Raw genomic sequence first — 22582 nt, forward strand, 5'->3', positions numbered from 1 at the left:
AAACCCCATCCATCCCATACCCTTTACCCCTCTCTCTCACTGACCCACTAGTATTATAATCTACCCAACTTTTTTTTTACCCCTTATCCCCCCATTTTTACTTTTACTCCTTATTTCTTACTAATCTATCCATACCTTGCATAAAGGGGAGCATCCAACACAAGATTTTCACAATCACATGGTCACACTATAAAAGCTATATAGTTATACAATCATCTTCAAGAATCAAGGCTACGAGAATACAGTTCAACAGTTTCAGGTATTTCCTTGTAGCTACTCTAATACACTAAAAACTAAAAAATGGATATCCATATAATGCATAAGAATAACCTTCAGAATAATCTCTCAATTCCATTTGAAATCTCTCAGTCACTAAAACTTTGTCTCATTTTTCTCTTCCTCCCTTTGGTCAAGAAGGCTTTCTCAATCCTGTGATGCCAGGTTCCAGCTCATCCCCGGGAGTCATGTCCCATGTTGCCAAGGAGATTTACATGTCTCACATAGTGGGAAGGGCAGTGAGAGGTCTGGCTTATTTTATACTTCAGAAACACAAACCTGTACTGACATCTTTTCCTTAATTTGCTCCTTACCCTAAAGAGATGAGCTGGTGGTAAAATGCAAAAAACCTGCTCCCCTTTCCTCTGTGGTGGACTTCAGACAAGAGAAAGCTTGTCAGAGAAATGCTGGCCAGTGGGAGGGAGAGTGTGCCAGTTGTCATCACAGGGGTGTGGGATCTCGGAAGGGTAACTCAACCCTTAGCAGAGTTTCCAACATGAGACAGGCCCTGGAAACATGACGGCATCTCTAATCCAAGAGGACTCTGACTCCCTAAGGAATGCTAGCTTTCTGAGAGAAAAAGAAATATTTATAATCTGGAGCCTCTCTCTGCTGTCTGGTTTTCAAGGAAAACTAGTTTTTTTAATCTAACTTGGCTAACCTTTCAGATTATCAAAATCTTAGTAAAATTCCTTTAGAACTTGGTATTGTGAGCATGCAGAAGAAAGAAAGAAAGCTGATCTATGGTAAATGTTCTGAACTGTACAAGTGAACAACAGTCAAATATTCCCCTTAAATTCCTAAAACCAGCCTTGGTGCCATGTTCCAGCCCCAGACCTGCCTCGCTGATTCTTACAGGAAATATGTAGTAACAAAAACCACGGCTTAGCAGCACCTAGCTCTCATTTCTCCTCAAGTTTTTGTTCCATGGATGTGAATCACTATGAACACATGCATTTCCAGGGCTTTAGAAGGTAAAACAAACAAACAAACAGTCTTGGGGTGTGCTTTGTTCACATTTTGGTTCATGGAACACAAATGCAGGTGGCCCAGTGGAAACAGGCATGGCTGCAGTAATGATGAAGGCAGCTGGTTTAGTGAACAAAATATAGATTCCCTTCCCAAACTTCTCATTTCTGTTTACCTACAGTCTGAGGATTCTAATCTGCCTGGGTCCTTGAGCAAGAGAGTTAGAAGTCATTGTCACTCTCGTCCAGGGGCTCAGGTTTCCGGATCCTTCGATTAGGCTTAGCTGGTGAGAGTGCAATGCTCTCATCTTCTAAATCATCATCATCATCTTCTTCATCATCTTCCATGTCAATTTCACTGTCTTCTGAATCTTCCTATAGAAAAAGTCAACAAATACAACTTTAGGTCCTATCTGGTTACTGACATCTTGTTAGCAGAGCCCCAACTTCAGTTTTTTAACCAGTCACTCAAGGTGTACAAGCAGAGAAAACAGCAACAGTTCCATGTGAAAGCAGAAGCATGGCCAGGCTGCGCGAGGCAGAAGAACGGGACCAAAGCCGACATACTGCTGGACAGAAAACAGGCAGGACAGGGGTCACCTAAGCAGGGACCTGTGAGTGCCAATAGGCAGCCCAGCTCTGGCACTGCAGAGCTGACTTTATGGCCGGCGTCTCAGAGCTCTGCCAGGTCTGTGCTGCGTGCTCGCTGGGTGCAGCTGTGCCCTGATGGGTCCTGATGCTCAGTGGGACAGCGAGCAGGGCAGGGATCTGGGGGGGTGGGGGTGGGTGGGTGGTGGTGCTTCTTTTGTCTTTCTGCCCCAGGGAGAGAAAGGAACCCAGGAAAGAAACATAAGGAGCAAAGTAAAGGAAACACTCAATCGTCTAGCGCTAGGGTGACCAAACGTCCCTGGTTTGCCTGGGATCAGTCTGAAAACTGCTCAGTAACAGAATGGGTGGTCATCCTCACCAGATCATTCCCACCAGCACACAGACATGCTATGATTTTCTTCTTTAAAAAAACAAGACCAAAATCCCTAAAACTTTCTCAATCCCATCTTCCCCTCCAGCTACTATGCCCATTTCTTTGTTCCCCTTACAGCAAAATTCCCTGAGCGAGTTACTGGACTTACTGTCCCCACTTGCTCCCCTCTCATTCCCTCTTAAGCATGCTCTAATCTGGCTCTCACCCTACCAATGCCCCTGAGATGGCTCTTATCAAAACCGCATGTTGCCAAATTCAGTGGTTGATTCTCAGCCCTCATCTTGCTTGACTGATGGGCTGCCTCTGACAGGATAACACTCCCCCTTCCCTGGATCCTTTTCTTCTCTTGTCTTGCAGGGCACCCTTCTCTCTAGGTTCTCCCTCTGCCTTACAGCCAGCACCTTCTCAGTCTCCCATGCAGGACTCTCTTCAGCTTCCTGACCTCTGCAATGTGGGGGTGGCTCAGCACCTGGCTGGCACCCTGCCTCCTCCTATTCTCTCCCTAGGTGCTTACACCCACTCCCATGGTGTAAAAACGGTCTAAACAGATAGCTCCCAAATCTCTTATCTTCAGAGATAAGAGATTTTACAGCTGTTCCTCAGCTCCAGACCTGAATTTCCAACTGACAACTCAATACCGCATGTAGATGTCTAACTCACAGTCAATGTGTTCCAAACCACCAGCTCTGCATCTGCCCCCAAAGTCTCTTTCTCAAGTCTGCTCCAGCCTGGGAAATGAAGTTCTATGCTTTCAGCTGATTAGGCCAAAACAGATACATCCCTCATTTCTCTTTCCCTAATATCCCCATCCAATCTGTTAACAAACTAGATGGTTCCTACCTTGGAAACATCCAGAATCTGACTACTTCACACCTCCACCTCTACCGAACTAGTTGAAGCCACCCCCATCTCTGATCTAGAGTCCTACAACTGTCTCCCTAAATTGTGAGTCAGTCATTGGCACTCCTGGGCTCACAATTTCCCAGTGGCTCCCCACTGCACTCACAGAAGCAGCCAGGGCCCTGCTCACATCCTGTGCAGCTCTGCACCCTCCAGCCCTGCTCCTCTCTTACCGCTCCTCCCCTCAAGTCCACACAGACTCTTCAACCTCCACTCCTCAGAGGCTGAACCACAATTTCCTGGTTGGAAAGCACTCCTCCCCCAGGTCCCCGTGTGACTTGCTGTCTCCTTCCATTCAGGCCTCAAATGCCACCTGATCAGAGACCTTCCCTGACCAATAGAAAGACAATGCTCCCCTCCCTCGTTCCTATTGCTCAATGTCCCCTTAACCCACTTAATCTTCCTTCTTCATGCTTATGGTCCCAGACAGATTTCCTTGATTACTGTTGGCCCCTCCCACTGCAATGTAAATTTCATAAGGGCAGAGACTTTGTTTCCATTCCTGCTCTATTCCCCATAATCCAGAGTAATCCCTGGCACATAAGAGACCCACAATAAATACAGGTTGAATGGCTGAGTATGTAAATGACAAACCTCTGTGCCTAGTGGGAATGTGTGGGATAAGCCTCCTTGAAATCAACAAGCAACAACAGCAAGGCACAGAGAAGATATAAACTCAACTCATGCATTCATTCTGAAATGCAGAAAGCTATACAAATGATCAAGCAAATCTTACGAAAAGAGGCCATACAATGGTTCCCAAGCACCACCAGCTCCCCAGCTAGACTGTCCCCATTTCTGTCTTAGATGGGTAAGATAGGTGGACAGAAGCTAGGACCTATCCATCCCCCACTCTTTAAAAAAAAAATGTCCTTTTCAGGTGGTTTCTCTGCTTCTCTAAAGAATATCTTCAGTGAATTCAAGTGGCTACCTTCTCTGTGCATCTTGCCTGGCAAACCACAGTAACTATACCCTCCTGGGAATTCCTCTGACAGTAAACACTCTCGGCCCTTAAAAATACATCTTTTGTATAGGAATTTAAGGCCCTGCTTCTATGTGTAGCCACTGGTACTAGGCTCTGGACGTTTGTGGCATTCAACCACTGCTTCCTGATAGAGACCCTCTGTGGCCAGGACATGTCTGATCATCCTGCACCTCTCAGTCTGAGAAGCACTGCCAGGGCTGTGACAAGGCATGCAGGCTGGCATGGTGGCCTGGGCAACACTGACTACCCAACACTGGCAAGACCCGCTCTCATTTTCCTATTCTGTTCCCCACTCCATGATACCTGAGGTACAGGCAGCCTGAAGTTTCAGCCTCTGGCCTCGGAGGCCATGGTACTAAACAGCAATCTTTTCCATGTTTCCTGGAGCTGAGGGAGGGCTGGTCTTGTCCCCTGCTCCTCAGCCACCTCCCTTCATTTCAAGGCAAGTCCAAGGGGCTGATGAGTCCCCTGCTACAACCTCTCTTCTCTCCCGGCTCAGTGCTCTGGCCCCTCCTCCTTTGCATCTTTAGGTAAGTTTCAAGCATTCTACCACTGAACCACCCATGCACCCAGGTAGGCTCCATTTTGAGTAGCTTCTTGCTCAAGAGAAGTACAGCACAACTCCTGGGGAAGAGGTGTTCCGCTGGCCCTCTAAAGGGGCTGATGCACAATGCCAACCCCTCCCCTGTTTAGACACCAACAAATGGATGAGGTGAAAAAGAAAACCAACCTGCTTCTTGGAGCTGGAAGTCTTGCATTTACCTAAGTGAGCTGGTGCTGCTTCCATCTTTGGAAAGCAAGAATTGAAAAAAAAGTGAGAAGGCAAAAAAAGAAGGGCAAGCACGTTCATTTGAAAAGAAAGGAAATGAGACAGCAACAAGCAAAGAAAACAACTAAGCTCCTTGGGAGGGAAAACTCTGCCACAAGTAAGCAGCAGGCTGGCCTGAGCTCCTCCTATGCCAAGCTGATCAGAGGGTTCCCAGGTTCCGGCAGCGCCTCAGCTAACCCGCCTACGAGCCAGCCTGAGACTGGGAAGTGCAGCAAGCTAGAGGAGTGGGGCAGACTCACATCATTGTCAGAGTCACCACCTTGCATTGTGCCCACGATGCGCTTGTTGGGTCTTCCTGAGGAGAACAAAACCATGAAGAAATGATGAAAACCTACCTAACCTACAAGAATATGGCAGGAAATGGCATTCAAGATTCGCTTTTCCTTAGAAAATTGGAAAAAATTTACTTAAGTAACACCCAACTAATCAGAACTGTCAATTAACTGCAATGAATTGTCTGCCCTTCCACGTTGGGGGTGGGGGGGGGGGAGAGGAAAAGAGCAATAAAATATAAGCACAAATCATAATCTTTTTTAAAAACTGCATCCTGTAAAAACAAACACTCCCCCCTCCTCTTAACCCCAACCCCTAGTAGTCTCTAATCTACTTTCTATCTCTGTGAAATTTCTATTTCTAGTCTTCTCTTCTAATTGCCATCATATAATTTTTGTCCACATGTGCCTGGCTTATGTCATGGAGCCTAATGTGTTCAAGGTTCTTTCCAGTGGCAGCTTGTCTCAGAGCTTCATTCTCTCTTACGGCTCAGTAATATTCCATTGTGTGTATGTACCACATTTTACTTATCCATTCATTTGTTGATGGACAGAGGTATGTCCATCCTTGATGCCTTAATTCTTTGGCCATAATGGGTACAGCAATTCAGGACCCCAAAAGGTAGACCATGGCTCAGTAGCACAGGAAGTGTGAGCCCAAGGCCTCTGTGAGACAGACCAGGTCATGAACATGAAGTGGCTTTCTCAGTACAGCATCATTAGCAGCAAAGATCACTACTGAGCAGTTTATGAGCCACAGCCTATTAAAAGACAGGGCAGGCTGAACACCGGAGCAGGGACCACTGCAAGGCACCATTCACAATGTGATGAGGCCTTGCTACCAAGCAGCCCCTGACCCGACCCCTGCTGTGGTGCTCCTGTGAAACAGGGTGCAGAAGGGCCCAGGAAGAGGGTGAGAGAAAGAGCTCCAGTTACCTTGTATGAGCACCTCCATGGCCGTCCGTGGCTTTGACAGCCGCCTCTCTTCCAGTTCACTGTCAGATTCATCGTCCTCCTGGATATCGATGTCAGAATCATCATTACCTGGTGGAAACACAAGGAAAGAAAAATGTAAGAGTGGCTCCATCATTACAATTTTAAAAAGCTTCTGTTCGGTAAGGTTCTTGCTCAAAAGTCATTTGCACGTCTCAGCCTTTCTTTTGAGGCATTAGATCTGAGGAGACACTCTGGTTTGCCTGTAGTTACTCAGTGAGGAGTTCATGCAGACAATGATGCATTGTTGGTCTTTTTAAATCAATTTTCTGAAGAAAAAAGTGAGTCTGATAAATTAAAAACATCATTCTGTTTGTGAAACTAAAAAATGGAACTGCCTGTTGTCAAGATAGCTATAAATGTTTCATGAGTCGTGAGGAAAGAAACCTGCTCTGTTCAATGCCAGGCCTGCTGCCAGAAGCCCAGCTCCTGGGTCAGATGAGGAGGCCAGGTCCTCCAGAAATGTCATATAAGGAATACCCTTGGTATTAATTTCTTACTCTTTTGGAGTCTTAAGCCAGCAGACTCACTATTACTAATGGAAACCCATAGGAGAGTATTCACAGCGTGGAGAAAAAACTTCCATAGCCTGGCTCTGACCTCTCTGCATTTAGGACTGACCCAGGTTTTGGCAGGATGGAACTGGAGAAGTTTGTGGCTGCTGTTTTCGTTAGCTGACTCAGAAGTCAGTTTGGAAGATTAGTAATTCTTAGTCCACAAAAAGGCTTTGCTTAGCTCCTAACAGAACTCTAGCCAGACACTGAGGAAAAGTTTTCTGCTTTCTCTGTCCATGGAGGGAAGAGACGTGCACTGCAGGGTCAGGCGGGCAGCCTGGAAGCCACTGAAAGTAGCACCAACAGCATTCCTCAAGGTCTTCAACACAGGTAATTTTAAACTACCATCTCCCAAAAGGTGTTACAAAGAACATGATTAAATATCAATGTAAATTCATGACTATAAGGTGAAATCACCATTCAGCTTAATTCACTTTTTACTTCATCCAGGAAAATTCTGACATTAAATCCTTACCCCAGGCAACGTGAATCATATGGTATCCTGAATTTTTAAGTAAAGGGAATACATGTTTCTCAGGCTCCACAAGGTTTCGTCTTAGAGCGCAAACCAGTATAGATGGAGGATGAGCAGGTAAACTAAAGTTAGTGCATGCTGGCACTGAAGTGCTGCGCTATCAGTGACTGCCAACAGGGGCCAATACAATGTTCTCTCTCCTTCTCAAGTCCCTTACTACAAATTTCCATTGCCAAATCCCAGGTGACTTCACCTTCCATTTAACATAAGAGAAGACACCCATCAAGGGAATGTTTCAACCACATGAACCACCTCCCCAGCTCAGCCAACCTGCCCAACCCAAGTCCTGTCATGTTCCTAAGTTCCTCACTCAGCAAGATTCCTGCCCTATCTCTGGATCTTAGCCTCTCTGGGACTTTCCTTATCTGGTATCTCCTCTCTCCCCTATTTGGCCAGCTTAGAGTCTTTGCTCAAATAGTGTCTCTTTCATGCATCCTACGCTGACTCCTAATTAAACTGCAATCCTGTCAGCCCCCAAACTCTTACCTGTTCTCCTTGTCCCCACAGCATTTTTCACCTTCTCACCTGCTATACAGTGTGATTATTGATTATTGTTTATTGTCTGTCTCCTCTCACTTAGAATATAAGCTCTGTTAAGACAAGAAGGCTTGTCCTTTGTCCACTGATGTATCCTTAGCACTCAGAATAGACACTCAATAATACTTCATTGACAAAAGCCATAGGCCCACACACCACAAAGAATAAACTATGGACTACAGTTAATAAAGGAAATATAATAATATTTGTTCATCAACAAAGGCATCACACTAATGCAAAATGTTAACAGAAAAAACTGTGTGTGTGTGTATGTGGTGGGGGGTGGGGGTGCATGAGAATTCTATATTCTGCAGGTCTTTCTGTAAACCTAAAATTACTCTAATAAAAAAAGAATTAAAAAAATACTTTGTTGCACTCAATTAAATCACCTGCCTACAGAATGGACTAAACAAGCTGATCTCTTCCAGCTTCTGGTTTTTCTCATTCTTGCCCTTGTTGCATGCCTGTATACTATTATGTTTTCCTCTTCAGAGGAGATTTTCCCGGGTGGACCCCACATCTCAGACCCCAATCCTCTCGACAATGCTCCCACGTATGCAGACAAGCAAAAGAGAGGGCATCTTAAGAACTTTAGGACAAACAGTACCGAGAGTTGACCCCTTCATGAATGGTTTCCTGATTTCTTTGCCAAGCCATGCTGACTGAAGAGCGACCTTTTCATTAAGCTGAAAACTATTTTTCTAAAAGCACAAACTCACATATGCTCATAAAAATCTTTGTCCTTCAAGAGATCCCAGACCTACAGATCACAAAATTAAAGTCTGAGTTCATAAGAATGAAGCAGGATGGTTGTGAAAGGTCTTTGCTTGCTGGCCTGGGGCAGCAGAGGACACAGACCACCAACCCGGGCTCTCAGTGGAGCCAGGCATCCAGGGAGGAGCTTACCTCTTAGGGCTGCCTCAGCTCTCCTGGCTGGCCTAGACTATAGAGTCGAGGGGCTGCTTTGTCTAGAGGGCCCTATGAATTTCCTAAGCTCATCCCTAGCAGATTTCCCAGCCATCCCTATCCTCCCTCCAGTTTCCTGAGATTGAGAAGAAATGGTCAGAACAAGCACAAAAGAAGAAAGAAACAAAGGGAAAAGACACAGAGAGCCAACCTGATGTCCCATGTATACTATCCACAACCACGAGGGAGAGAAAATGATATTTCACGACATGAAAGGAGGCGGCGAGCAAGGAGAGAATCCATTTTTGGAGGGAAAGGAAGGCACTAACTCAGCATGATCACCTGCTGCTGCTCGTCCCAAGGCTGACCAGGAACCAGATGAAGGTGATGGACCCAGAGGCTAACCGAGAGCACTCACACCAGATGCCAGGTCTTCCATGGGGGTGACCCCCATTTCTCTACAATTTTGAATTGTGGGGACATATGATAGTGGTATGGGGAGTCACCCACTTGCCCTACATTACAATATTGCTTTCCATCAACCTGTCCTAAAATAAGGAAATGCTAAAAGTCAACTTTCTTTTACAGATATATATAAAATTCAAACTAACTGTATCATCTAAGCAGGGAGAAAAAACTATTTCAGTTGGAACAAGAACCAAATGTGCTTACAATACTATATAATTTACACCAGCCTCTTAGGTGAATTAATAAAGTACCCAATGTAAAAGCTATGAGAAAACGGCCCCTTGGAAAAACAAAAATGTTTATATATAAACTTTTCAAAGCTTTGACTTTAAAGCTTATTACGAAGCTACAGTGGTCAAAACAGCATGGTACTGGCATAAAGATAGATATACTGAGCAAAGGAATTGAATAGAGTGTTCAGATATAGACCCTCTCATCTATGGACAATTGATCTTTGATAATGCAGTCAAGCCAACCCACCTGAGACAGAATAGTCTCTTCAATAAATGGTGCTTAAAGAACTGGATACCCACATGCAAAAGAATGAAAGAAGATCCTTATCTCACACCCTATATGAAAATTAACTCAAAATCGTTCAAAGACCTAAACGTTAGATCTAAGACCATAAAACTTTTAGAAGAAAATGTAGGGAAACAGCTTATGAATTTTATCATTGGAGGCAGGTTACTAGATCTTACACCTAAAGCACGAGATTGAAGAAAGAAAGAAAGAAACGGGAACTCCCTAAAATTAAACACTATTGTACATCAAAGAACTCTGTCAAGAAAGTAAAAAAGACAGCCTACACAATGGGAGACAATATTTGGAAATGATATATCAGATAAGGGTCTAGCATCCAGAATATATAAAGAGATTGTTCAACTCTACAACAAAAACGCAAACAACCCAATTACAAAACAGGCAAAAGACATGAACAGATCCTTCCCAGAAGAGGAAATACAAATGGCTAAAAGGCACATGAAAAGATGCTCAACTTCCCTGGCTATTACGGAAATGCAAATCAAAACCACAATGAGATATTATCTCACACCCACCAGAATAACCATTATCAATAAAACAGAAAACGACAAGTGCTGGGGAGGATGTGGAGAAAGAGGCACACTTATCCACTGCTGGTGGGAATGCAAAATGGTACAACTGCTGTGTAAGACAGCTTGGTGGTTCCTCAAGAAGCTAAGTATAGAATTGCCATATGACCTAGCAATACCATTTCTAGCTGTCTATTCAGAGGATATGAAGGCAAGGACACAAATGGACATTTGCACACCAATGTTAATAGCAGCATTATTTACAATTGCCAAGAGATGGAAACAGCCCAAATGTCCATCAACAAACGAGTGGCTAAACAAGCTGTGGTATATACATACAATGGAATTTATGCAGCTATAAGACAAAATAAAGTCATGAAGCATGTAATGACATGGATGGACCTTGAGGACATTATGCTGAGTGAGATTAGCCAGAAACAAAAGGACAAATATTGTATGGTCTCACTGATATGAACTAACATTAATGAATGAACTTGGAGAATTTCAGTAAAGAATAGAGGCAATCAGAATGGAATGATTTCTAAATGTTGTTAGTTAATTTTTTTTAATTAATTAACAAAAAAAGAATAGAGGCAATCAGGAGATAGAAATAGGGCAGATTTTCAGTAATTGGAGCTGAAGGAATACAGATTGTACAACAGGACTGACTGCAAAAATTCAGAAATGGATAGCACAATATTACCTAATTGTAGCAAAATAATGCTAGTACACTGAATGAAGCTGAATGTGAGAATGATATAGGGAGGAGGGCTATAAATGAAAACAGAAGGAAAGATACATGATTGATTTGAATAGTGAATAAAGAAGTACTTGCAAAGTCTCCTTGGGGGAATGGCGAGAAACAGGGAAAACTCAACTAACCCATGTGGAGAATTCCTGAAATTCTCATAACCAGTAGGGACAACAAAATCAGTAGGCCAAGCCCTTCCTCAATTTTGGGGTTCGTTCATATGAAGCGTATCCCCGCAAAGGACAGACTAAGCCTTCTTAAAATTAGGCCTAAGAGTCACCTTCAGAGAACCTCTTTTGTTGCTCAGGTGTGGCCTATCTCTCTCTCAGCCAACACAGCAAGCAAACTCATCAACCTCCCCCTCTCTGGGGGACATGACTTCCAGGGTATAAACCTCCCTGGCAACGTGGGACAGAAATCCTAGAACAAGCTGGGACTCAGCATCAAGGGACTGAGAAAACCTTCTTGACCGAAAGGGGGAAGAGAGAAATGAGACAAAATAAAGTGACAGTGGCTGAGAGATTTCAAACAATCGAGAGGTTATCCTGGAGATTGTTCTTAATCATTTCATAGATATCCCCTTTTTAGTTTAAGGTGTATTAGAGAGGCTAGAGGGAAGTGCCTGAAATTGTAGAGCTGTGTTCAAGTAGCCATGTTTCTTGAAGATGACTGCATCACGATATAGCTTTTGCAGTGTGACTGAAAACCTTGTGTCTGATGCTCCTTTTATCTATGGTATGGACAGATGAGTAAAAAATATGGATTAAAAATAAATAAATAACAGGGGGAACAAATGTTAAAATAAATTTGTAGATGGAAATACAAGCTGTCAATGAGGGGGGGGTAAGGGGTTTGGTATGTTAGAGTTTTTTTTCTTTTTATTTCTTTTTTCTGGAGTGATGCAAATGTTCTAAGAAATGATCATGGTGATGAATATACAACTACGTGATGATATTGTGAGCCACTGATTGTATACCACGTATGGAATATTTGTATGTTAAGAATGCTTGTGTTTGTTTCCTACGTTGAATTCTTGATATTCTCACAAGCAGTGGGACAACCAAAGCAATAGGCTGAGCCCCCAGTCTTGGGGTTTGTTCATATGAAACTTAACCCCACACAAAGGATAGGTCAAGCCTACTTAAAATCAGGCCTAAGAGTCACCCCCAAGAGAGCCTCTTGTGTTGCTCAGATGTGGCCTCTCTCTCTCTCTCCAGCCAACACAACAAGCAAACTCACTGCTCTCCCCCTGTCTACGTGGGACATGACTCTCAGGGGTGTGGGCCTTCCTGGCAACGTGGGACAGAAATCCTAGAATGAGCTGAGTCTCAGCATCAAGGGATTGAGAAAACCTTCTTGACCAAAAGGGGAAGAGTAAAATGAGACAAATTAAAGTGTCAATGGCTAAGAAATTCCAAACAGAGTCAAGAGGTTATCCGGGAGATTATTCTTGCGCATTAAATAGGTATCACCTTGTTATTCAAGATGCAATGGAGAATCATTTTATTTCTTTTTCTGTTGTCTTACTATTTCTTTTTCTAAATCGATGCAAATGTACTAAGAAATGATGATCATACATCTATGTGATAATATTAAGAATTACTGATTGCATATGTAGAATGGAATGATTTCTAAATGTTGTGTTAGTTAATCTTTTTTTTTTAATTAATAATAATAAAAAAAAGATGCAATGGAGAGGCTGGAGGGAACTGCCTGAAAATGTAGAGCTGTGTTCCAGTAGCCATGTTTCTTGAAGATGATTGTATAATGATATAGCTTTCACAATGTGACTGTGTGATTGTGAAAACCTTGTGTCTGATGCTTCTTTTATCTACCTTGTCAACAGACGAGTAGAACATATGGAATAAAAATAAATAATAGGGGGAACAAATGTTAAAATAAACTTAGATTGATATATAAAAAAAATAAATAAAATAAACTTAGATTGAAATGCTAGTGATCAGTGAAAGGGAGGGGTAAGGGGTATGGTTTGTATGAATTTTTTTCTGTTGTCTTTTTATTTCTTTTTCTGAATTGATGCAAATGTTCTAAGAAATGATCATGATGATGAATATGCAACTATGTGATGATATTGTGAATTACTGATTATATATGTAGAATGGAATGATCATAAATTAAGAATGTTTGTGTTTGTTGTTATATATTTTTTTAATTTTTAAATTAATTTAAAAAATGGAAAAAAGAATGCTTGTGTTTGTATATTGCTTATCAATAAAAAAAAGAGCACAGGCTATCAGGAGATAGAAATAGGGTAGAGATTGAGCATTTGGTACTGAAAGAATACAGATTGTGCAACAGGACTGACAGTAAAAATACGGAAATGGATAGCACAATACTACCTGATTGTAGCACAATAAAATAAGCACACAGAATGAAGCTGAATGTGAGTATTACTGAAGGAGAAGGGGTGGGGGCACATAATGAACTAGAAGGAGAGACAGAGAAGAATCAAGACTGAGATGATATAATGATATAACTTAGGAATGCCTAGAGTGGACAATGATAGTGATTAAATGCACAAATAAAAAAACGTTTTTGCATGAGGGAGAACAAATGAATGTCAACACTGTAAGGTGTTGAAAATGGATGGTGTACAGGAAAAGTACAATCAATGCAAGCTAGGGTCTATCGTCAACAGTAACACTGTACAACTTTAAAGGTTAAATGCTCAAATTTAGAATAAACATCTCTATTTAAAAAGTAAGCCTTACTTCCACTTTTGAGCAACCGTTTTTCTTCTTCCTTTAGCTTGTTCTGCATCAGACGGAGAGTATTTTCAGCTTCCTATAAAATAGGAAAAACAATATTCAGAAGAAATTACCTTTTTTTGGACTACTACATTATTCTTTACCATTCGTGTAAGTACTGCTAAGTGTGTGATATCAGAGCCAGGAAAGATCTAAACTAAAGCAGAGGGAAGAGAATCCTCAGCCAAACAGGTGCTCTGGTCCTTCCTGTTTGTAACTGCTCTAGCAGCCTGTGAAAAGGGGGCTCCAAAGCGATGCACCCCATCCAAGCTGATCCGACTGGGTCTGAGCCTATGTGCCTCCCACTACACCTCCCTGCCTCTAAAGAAAAACAAAAGGCACAATCGAGAGCCCACCACATATGCCTGCAGGGACGCAGACACACGAGCAGATACACCTCACCATGGGAAGGGACGGGCTCTTCCAAAAGAACAAAACATGAATCTTATTCTTTTTCCGTCTCTCAGACCTTCATAATTCAAGCCCTAAAAGAGGTCAAGTGGTGAGACTGGTCAGAATGGGAAGCGAAGAAACAAAAAGTACTCTTAATTCCCAGCACAAAAAAGAAAAAAAGGTAACACTTCAGTTAGGCTATAAAAGGTGGTCTGGTTTATAATCAAGAGAGAGAATGAGAAAGAAACTGGCATTTAAAATTGTGTTATTATAAACATTAAAAAGAAAGCATGGTGCTCACTGCACAGCACACACACTAAAATTGGAACAATACAGAGAAGATTAGCAGGGCCCCTGCGTAAGGATGACACGTAAATTCGTGAACCATTTCATATATATATATTTTAAATGTTTATTAGAGAAGTGGTTTTATAGAACAACAATGCATAAAATACAGGATTCCCATACACTACCCTACCACCAACACCCTGCATTGGTATGGAACATTTGTTACAACTGATGATAGCACATTTTAAAAATTGTACTATTAATTAAAGTCCATGGTTTAATTTAGGGTTCACTGTTTCTGTAGCGTACGTCAATGAATTTTTTAAAACTATTTTTATTGTATAACATATATGTATAACATATATGCAAAGTATAAAATATATGCAAAACAAAGAATTAAAAAAACAATAGTTTTCAAAGCACTCTTCAAGAAGTAGTTATAGGACAGATCTCAGAGTCTGTCATGGGCTACCATGCGATCCTCTCATATTTTTCCTTCTAGCTGCCCCAGAATATAGGAGGTGAGAGGGCTTAAATACTGTATCATCATAATCGACTTTTTTCCCTTCTTTTTTGTGAAAAATAACATATATACAAAAAAGCTATAAATTTCAAAGCACAGCACCACAACTAGTTGTAGAACACATTTCAGACTTTGACATGGGTTACAATTTCACAATTTTAGGTTTTTACTCCTAGTTGCTCTAAAATATTGGAGGCTAAAAGAGATATCAGTTGAATGATTCAGCATTCATATTCATTTGTTAAATCCTATCTTCTCTGGATAACTCCACCATCACCTTTGATCTTTCCATCCCTCTTTGTAGGGATGTTTCAGCTATGGCTATTCTAAATTTTTTATATTGGAAGGGTCTGTCACTAATATGGGGTAGGGAGATGGAACTACCTGATGTTCTGGAGAGGCTTGGCTAGGTTTCAGGACTTATCTGGATGAGGGACCCATCTGGAGGTTGTAGGTTTATGGCAAGTTACTCTAGTGCCTGGAACCTTTGTGGAGTCTTATATATTCTCTAAGTGTTCTTTAGGATTGGCTGAAATGGTCCTGGTTGGAGGTTGGCAGGTTATGATAGGTAGCAAGGTATAACTGAAGCTTGCGTAAGAGCAACCTTCAGAGTAGCCTCTCAACTCTATTTGAACTCTCTCTGCCACTGATACTTTATTAATTACACTTCTTTTCCTCCTTTCGGTTAGGACGGAATTGTTGATCTCACAGTGCCAGGTCTGGGTTCATCCCTGGGAGTCATCTCCCACGTAGCCAGGGAGACTTTCACCCCTGGATGTCATGTCCCATGTAGCGGGGGATGGCAATGATTTCACTTGCAGAATTGGGCTTAGAGAGAGTGAGGCCACATCTGAGCAACAACAGAGGTCCTCCAGAAGTAACTCTTAGGCATACCTATAGACAGTCTAAGCTTCTCTGCTACCTACATAAGCTTCACAAGAGTAAGCCTCCTGATCGAGGGCATGGCCTATTGATTTGGGTGTCCCTAAAGTTTGACATAGTATCAGGGAATTCCCTGATGGTGAAAAAAAAAAAAGAGAAAGAGAGTACATTTTACTCATGGGCTATTTTGAGGGGACAGGTGCTACGAGCATAGCGTAGGAGTGCATTGAGGAGAAAAAGAGAAACCCTCAGTGGTGACTGGGGTCAATGACTCGCCACCCAAAGGCATTTTCCAGCATGAATTCTCTGAACCCAGGGGCAACCCATGTTTATTTCCACTGGCCCGCTACCATTCTTTTCCAGGTACCTGGCATCCTAAACTCCAGGCTCTCTTCCTCATCCTCACCACATACGTGTCCTGTATCCCACCCCTCCTGCCCCTTCATGGCCTGCCCATCTCCACTCTACAGCAACATGGCCACTGATTATTCATCAAGATAAAGGTGCCCATACTAATGCATTAGTTTACTCCCACTTAGCCTTCCTAAATGACAAAATAACGTCATCTAACTCAGACGATCAGCTTTGTAAGAAGGCAGCATAACCTTTATATCAAAAGTCCACAAGGGCAATGTGAGAAAGAGTGGTGACAGATAGACCAAGGCCACCACGAACACAGATGCTAAATGGCTAGTCCTGAATTAAGGAGAAATATCCCTAACAAAAAAGGGTAATTCAGAAAGTGATAGTTGGGGTGCACAGGTGGTTCAGTGTAGAATGCTCACCTTTCATGCATGAGAACTGGGTTCAATTCTTGGACCATGCACCCCACCCCACCCCCCAAAAAAGAAAGAAAAAACCAAAAAGTGATAGTTACTTGGTCTCACTTCCTTTGGTCTGAATTCCACAGGTAACAACTCATCTATAATTCATTTAGGTAATTAATCTTCCTTAAATAACCCTACACACTGACAGGAATCTGTAACACAGCTCCACAGCTTCCAGATTACACATATTTCCCACAATAAGTCAATAAACAACTATTCTTTATAAAGTGGACTCCGTGAGCTTGTTTAGGTGACTAAATTCACCAGGCTTGCAAAACTTTAAGTGTACCAACCAAGCCAGCTTGGAGACCCCTACTCAGGACCAGCTGGTCTGGGCTCCTAATTGACCAAATGTGGTGCTAACGTAACACCAAAGATCTGGCAACCTGGGAGTCCCTGCCACACCACCGGCACCATAAGAGCATTTCAGGAGCGATCCTCAGACCTATAGGGAGACAAGGGATTCACAGATACTTTTTTCAGTGATTTTTACAGTGATACGTCAGCAAGTATAAAAACCACAGCAAGGAAGGGCCTGCCCAGAGGAGCAGGACAAGCACTGACCTCAAACCTCTCCTGCTCCAACCTATGATGCTCCTCAAGCTGCTGTTCCAGGTAAGTCAGATTTCGAAACTTCTCTAGATAAATGTCATACTGCTTTTGCAACTCTTCCTCAATCTTCTCATATTCATCCATAAAGGCTGGCCTAGAAAGAGCAGATGAAATAAAAAGGAATCAATACACAGCAGCTTGGGACTGGTAGTCAGGATTCCAGATCCCTTCACAGTTTTCTTTGGAAAATCTGTCATTGCAGAAGGTCCCTCATGCTTGTAACTGTTTGAAGCTAATTTCCTACTTCCCTTTCTTCTCCCAAATGTACATCTCCTTTCTCTTTTTTCTCTCCTATCATAAATATGCGTTTTTTGTAAAAACTGAAATAATCCTAAATGTGTGAAGAATAAAATAAAAATCACTCGGGCAGGCCATAGTGGCTCAGCAGGCAGAATTCTTGCCTGCCATGCCAGAGACCTGGGTTTGATTTCCGGTGCCTGCCCTTGCAAAACAACAAAAAAAATCACTCATAATCCCATCACCAGGAGTAAGCAGTTAACATTTGGCATACATGCTTCCAGGTTTTTCTATGCAAGGATATGTAAAGGAAGATATTTTTAACAAATATTAAGTATTATCATAAATGAGGTTTTATAGTCTTTTTTAATATGATAAACTTCAATGAAGAGTTAAAAAATAAACATATAAATGGATAGAGGTGATGGTAGCCTGTTATTGTAAATTAATTAACAGTATGTGTTTTGTGTGAATGTGGTTGAAAATGGAAGTTTAGAGTCATGTATGTCACCAGAAGGAGGGCAGGAGGTTTAAACATGGGGGAATGTATAACACAATGAATCCTGTGGTGGATAATGCCTGTGATAATTGAACAAACCTAAAAACGTTTTATGAACTAGAACAAATGTATGACACTATTACAAGGAGTTAATAATAGTCTTAAATACAGGAAAAAATGTATATATTGCAAACTACTGGACTAAAGCAAAACAGAAAATTTTCTACTAGAAGAATTTGGTTTGAATGAAAATGAATATACTTTAAAGGCATAAGTTTTAAATGAGATCAATACATCTGGTGGCACTGATTTCAGAAGAGGAACATGACTCTATCCTTTGTCAGGGGAGCCTTTTTTGCCCTTTGCAGTTACTGCCTGGCCTCTCCAGGTGCTGCCTTCCCTTCCAGAGACCTCAGGAAAGCAACCGGCATGTGGTCCAGCAACCAACCACAAAGAAGCAAAACACTCAGAGAACATGTATAGTTGGAAAGGGGGAAGAGTAAAGAGAGAAAAATAAAGGGAGAATAAAAAGAGAGAAAAGGGGCGGGCCACGGTAGCTCAGCAGGCAGGAATGCTTGCCTGCGATGCCAGAGGACCTGGGTTCGATTTCCGGTGCCTACCCATGTTAAAAAAAAAAAAGAAAGAGAGAAAAAGCTGAGGAGCGACATTGGGAGAAGAATAACAGAGTGAGCAGCAGAGGGGAGGGCACAAAACAAACAAGAGGTTCCAAGAAAACATGAGGAATGTCCTAACGAGACTCCACTGACCAAGTGTTTTATGCCACCATGATCCATCAGTACTCTCTGGAAAAGTAATTTTCAGTGAGGTAAAGTCAGAAGAAACAGGAATTACTGGGGGAGGAATTATAAAAATATAAAATTTACTCAAACCAAGAAATGAGAGCATATTTCCATTTCTACCTAATTCATGGCAAGGCACAGATCTTAGGAGGCTGAACCTTACATGACTCTCCCCATCTGGATTTATTTACTTTGCCTTGCAGTCCCAGAAGCTATAAAGCTTGAACGGCTGCTCAAGAAGTAAGCAGTTTTCCAGACACTGAAAGCAGTAAAGTGAAAGCATTTAGCAGCCTGCTTGTTAGGACCGGCAAAATACATACAATTTGAAGTAGCAACATCTTTATGCGGTGCCTCTCTCCACTGCTTGAAGGGCTAGTATCACTGGCCTAGCACATTCTCAGTCTTCATTTTGACTTCAAGAACACTCTACTCATTCTTCAGGTGTCTGCACATACCTGACACTCTGCAGCGTCTGTAATCGCTTTCGATTTCTTTCCAGTTCTAATTTTCTCTTTTCAATTTTGGCTTCTAAATTGGCTTCATCAGAGGCCACATTATTGAGCAGATCTTTAGTCTTCTGAACCTGTGCCTGGGTTTAACAGGAGACGGTTAAGACAAGGAGCCAGCACGAACTACCATTTTGTTCTGAAATGCGGAGAGGCTCAACTCCTCGGCAACATCGGCAGCAGCCATGCAAAAGCAAGAGCAGACACACACCAGCAATCGCTCATTAATCAACTACTTCAAGTGGAACATCACATTGAAATCCAGGAAGGATTGTGACTAGCCTTTCTTTTGTGGGAAGTAGATGTTTCTACCCAGGGAAACAAAAGACAAAGGAAAGAACAGGGTCCTAACCAAGTGGAGAGGCCAAGATCTCCTATCCAGCCCACTCGTTTACAGCTATAAAATATTTGCTTCCTTTCCCATCACTCAGGATACTCAAAAATAACTGACTTGTGGAAGATAAGTACATGTAAATATGGCTTTATTTAGGAGGGGGACAAAAGAAACTTAGGTGGCCTCAATCTTAGTCCACTGCCTTCTGAGACTGAGAAAGAAGGTTTCTGTTCCTTCCCACAAGCTAACAAAAGTCAATAACAAACTAATTACAAACAGAGACACCACTTTGTGAAGTCAGGCAAAAGTGGCTCACGCAGGGGTGCTGGCCATGTGACCAGCCTTGGAAGGGAGCCCAAGAATAGCAGGACAGAGGCCTTCACAAGGGGGACTGAGGAAGTAAGGGAGGGGCAAGGGGCCACTGGCAATAACTGCAGGCTTCCCGAACTTCTTATAAGAGAAAGTCCATTTGACCAAGTAAAAGCAGAGTAAATGTGCTGGAATCAACCAGTGTGGTCTGGAAAGCTGGAAGGTCAGTGCCTGTGGTTCAGAGTTCCCAGAGGCTGCAGCGGGAATAACATTTGGAATGCGACCCAAATGGGCAGGGTGCTGCCTCCCCAGGTTCTGCCTTCCCACCCTGCCTGAGTGCCTTGTGGTCCTGTGAACATGTGTAGGTGCCCCCACTGACTGTTCATCCTGAAGAGCTCTAGGTGCACAAAGAAATGACAAGATCTCCAGACACTCTGCACACATCTCAGAGAGACCATGTACACTTGAAGCAACCACTTTTGCTGACAATGAATTTCTAGTTAAATTTTTGGGGTGTAGGTAAACTAACCAGGTCCAAGATGGTGTTTTAGTTTGCTAAAGATGCCAGAATGCATCACACCAGAGATGGATCAGTTTTTTTTGTTTGTTTTTGTTTTAATTTTCTTATCGATAAACATAACAACATACAAACACGAACATTCTTAACATATGAACAACCAATTCTTCATATATAATCAATGACTGACAGTATCATCATATAGTTGTGTATTCATCACCATGATCATTTCTTAGAACATTTGCATCCCTCCAGAAAAAAAAATAAAAAGAAAAAAGAAAAAACTCATACATACCCAGGGAAACAAAAGACAAAGGAAAGAACAGGGTCCTAACCAAGTGGAAAGGCCAAGATCTCCTGTCCAGCCCACTCGTTTACAGCTATAAAATATTTGCTTCCTTTTCCGTCACTCAGGATACTCAAAAATATCTGACTTGTGGAAGATAAGTACATATAAATATGGCTTTATTTAGGGAGGGGACAAAAGAAACTTAGGTGGCCTCAATCTTAGTCCACTGCCTTCTTATAACCATACCTCTTACCCCTCCCTCTCATTGTGACCATTTGTATTTCTATCCATCCAATTTTTTTTCTTTTTTTCCTTTTTTATTAATTTTTAATCTTTTTTAAAAATAAAACAAACACAAACATTCTTAACATATGATCATTTCTTTCTACATATACAATCAGTAAATCACAATATCATCACATAGTTGCATATTCATCATCATGATCATTTCTTAGAACATTTGCATCAATTCAGAAAAAGAAATAAAAAGACAGAAAAAAATTCATACATACCATACCCCTTACCCCTCCCTTTCATTGATCACTAGCATTTCAATCTACTAAATTTATTTTAACATTTATTCCCCCTATTATTTATCTTTATGCCATACGTTTTACTCATCTGTTGATAAGGTAGAGAAAAGGAGCACCAGACACAAGGTTTTCACAATCACACAGTCACATTGTGAAAGCTTTATCATTATACAATCATCTTCAAGAGACATGGCTACTGGAACACAGCTCTACATTTTCAGGCAGTTCCCTCCAGCCTCTCCATTGACTAACAAGGTGCTATCCATTTAATGCATAGGAATAACTTCCAGGATAACCTCTCGACTCTGTTTGGAATCTCTTAGCCATTGACACTTTGTCTCATTTCACTCTTCCCCCTTTTGATCAAGAAGGTTTTCTCAATCCCTTGGTGCTGAGTCCCAGCTCATTTTAGGATTTCTGTCCCACGTTGCCAGGAAGGTCCACACCTCTGAGAGTCATGTCCCATATAGACAGGGGGAGGGCAATGAATTTGTTGTGTTGGCTGGAGAGAGAGGCCACATCTGAGCAACAAAATAGGTTCTCTTGGGGGTGACTCTTTGGCCTGATTTTAAGTAGGCTTGACCTAATCTTTGTAGGGTTAAGTTTCATATGAACAAACTCCAAGATTGGGGACTTAGCCTATTGCTTTGGTTGTCCCCAGTGCTTGTGAGAATATCAAGAATTCTCCACTTGGGGAAGAAGAATTTTCCCCCTTTCTCACCATTCCCCCAAGGGGACTTTGCAAATACTTTTTTACTCACTATTCAAATCACTCTGGGATTTACTGGGGCATTACTCTGGACAAACCTACAAAATCTTATGCCTTACTCAAGGTTCCATGTACTTATGGTGTTCAATTAAGCTGTCCACATAAGTTATATTAGGAACTGCACTAGTCAAAATATAAATTTTGTACCAAATAAGTATTTTTTGCTTTAGTCTCACACATAAGTTAAAATTTTAAAATATTAATTACCATCTATTTTCAACACCCTACAGTAATGACATTTCTTTGTTCTCCCTCATGCAAAACATTTTAAAATTTGTACATTTAGTCACTATCATTATACACGATAGGCATTCCTAGATTATATCATCTTAGTCTTTATCATCTATCTTTCTTTCTGATTTCATTTGTGTCCCCAGGCCTCCTCCCTCTATCATTCTCAGATTTAGTTTCATTCAGTGTGTTGAACATATTTTCAACTCCCTTCTCCAACAGGGAGAAACTCAGTTTCCATTATCCTTAATCTATTTCCT

At 41.8% G+C, this 22582-nt stretch overlaps 1 protein-coding gene and 1 non-coding gene across 8 annotated transcripts in view; one reads left to right on the forward strand and one right to left on the reverse strand.

The window, feature by feature from the left end:
• Positions 1-22582, reverse strand: part of CLUAP1 (clusterin associated protein 1) — a 46838-nt gene that overhangs the window by 8700 nt on the left and 15556 nt on the right. For 4 of the 7 annotated variants that reach the window (XM_077141991.1, XM_077141990.1, XM_077141993.1 and 1 more), the window contains 7 exons: positions 19290-19423; positions 17251-17392; positions 13738-13810; positions 6149-6256; positions 5180-5235; positions 4842-4898; positions 183-1619 (listed from right to left, as the gene is read on the reverse strand). In XM_077141991.1, coding sequence (XP_076998106.1) covers positions 1467-1619; positions 4842-4898; positions 5180-5235; positions 6149-6256; positions 13738-13810; positions 17251-17392; positions 19290-19423 — 723 coding nt within the window. In that variant the 3' untranslated portion in view covers positions 183-1466. Of the gene's footprint in view, positions 1-182; positions 1620-4841; positions 4899-5179; positions 5236-6148; positions 6257-13737; positions 13811-17250; positions 17393-19289; positions 19424-22582 lie in introns of those variants that run through there. The other 3 variants (XM_077141989.1, XM_077141988.1, XM_077141992.1) reach the window with 2 other exon arrangements.
• On the forward strand, positions 14460-14565 carry LOC143667871 (U6 spliceosomal RNA). Its single transcript, XR_013168179.1, has one exon. It is a non-coding gene; the product is annotated as a U6 spliceosomal RNA (small nuclear RNA).

The sequence above is a fragment of the Tamandua tetradactyla genome, chromosome 23 (assembly GCF_023851605.1).
Source record: "Tamandua tetradactyla isolate mTamTet1 chromosome 23, mTamTet1.pri, whole genome shotgun sequence".
Classification (NCBI taxonomy): domain Eukaryota; kingdom Metazoa; phylum Chordata; class Mammalia; order Pilosa; family Myrmecophagidae; genus Tamandua; species Tamandua tetradactyla.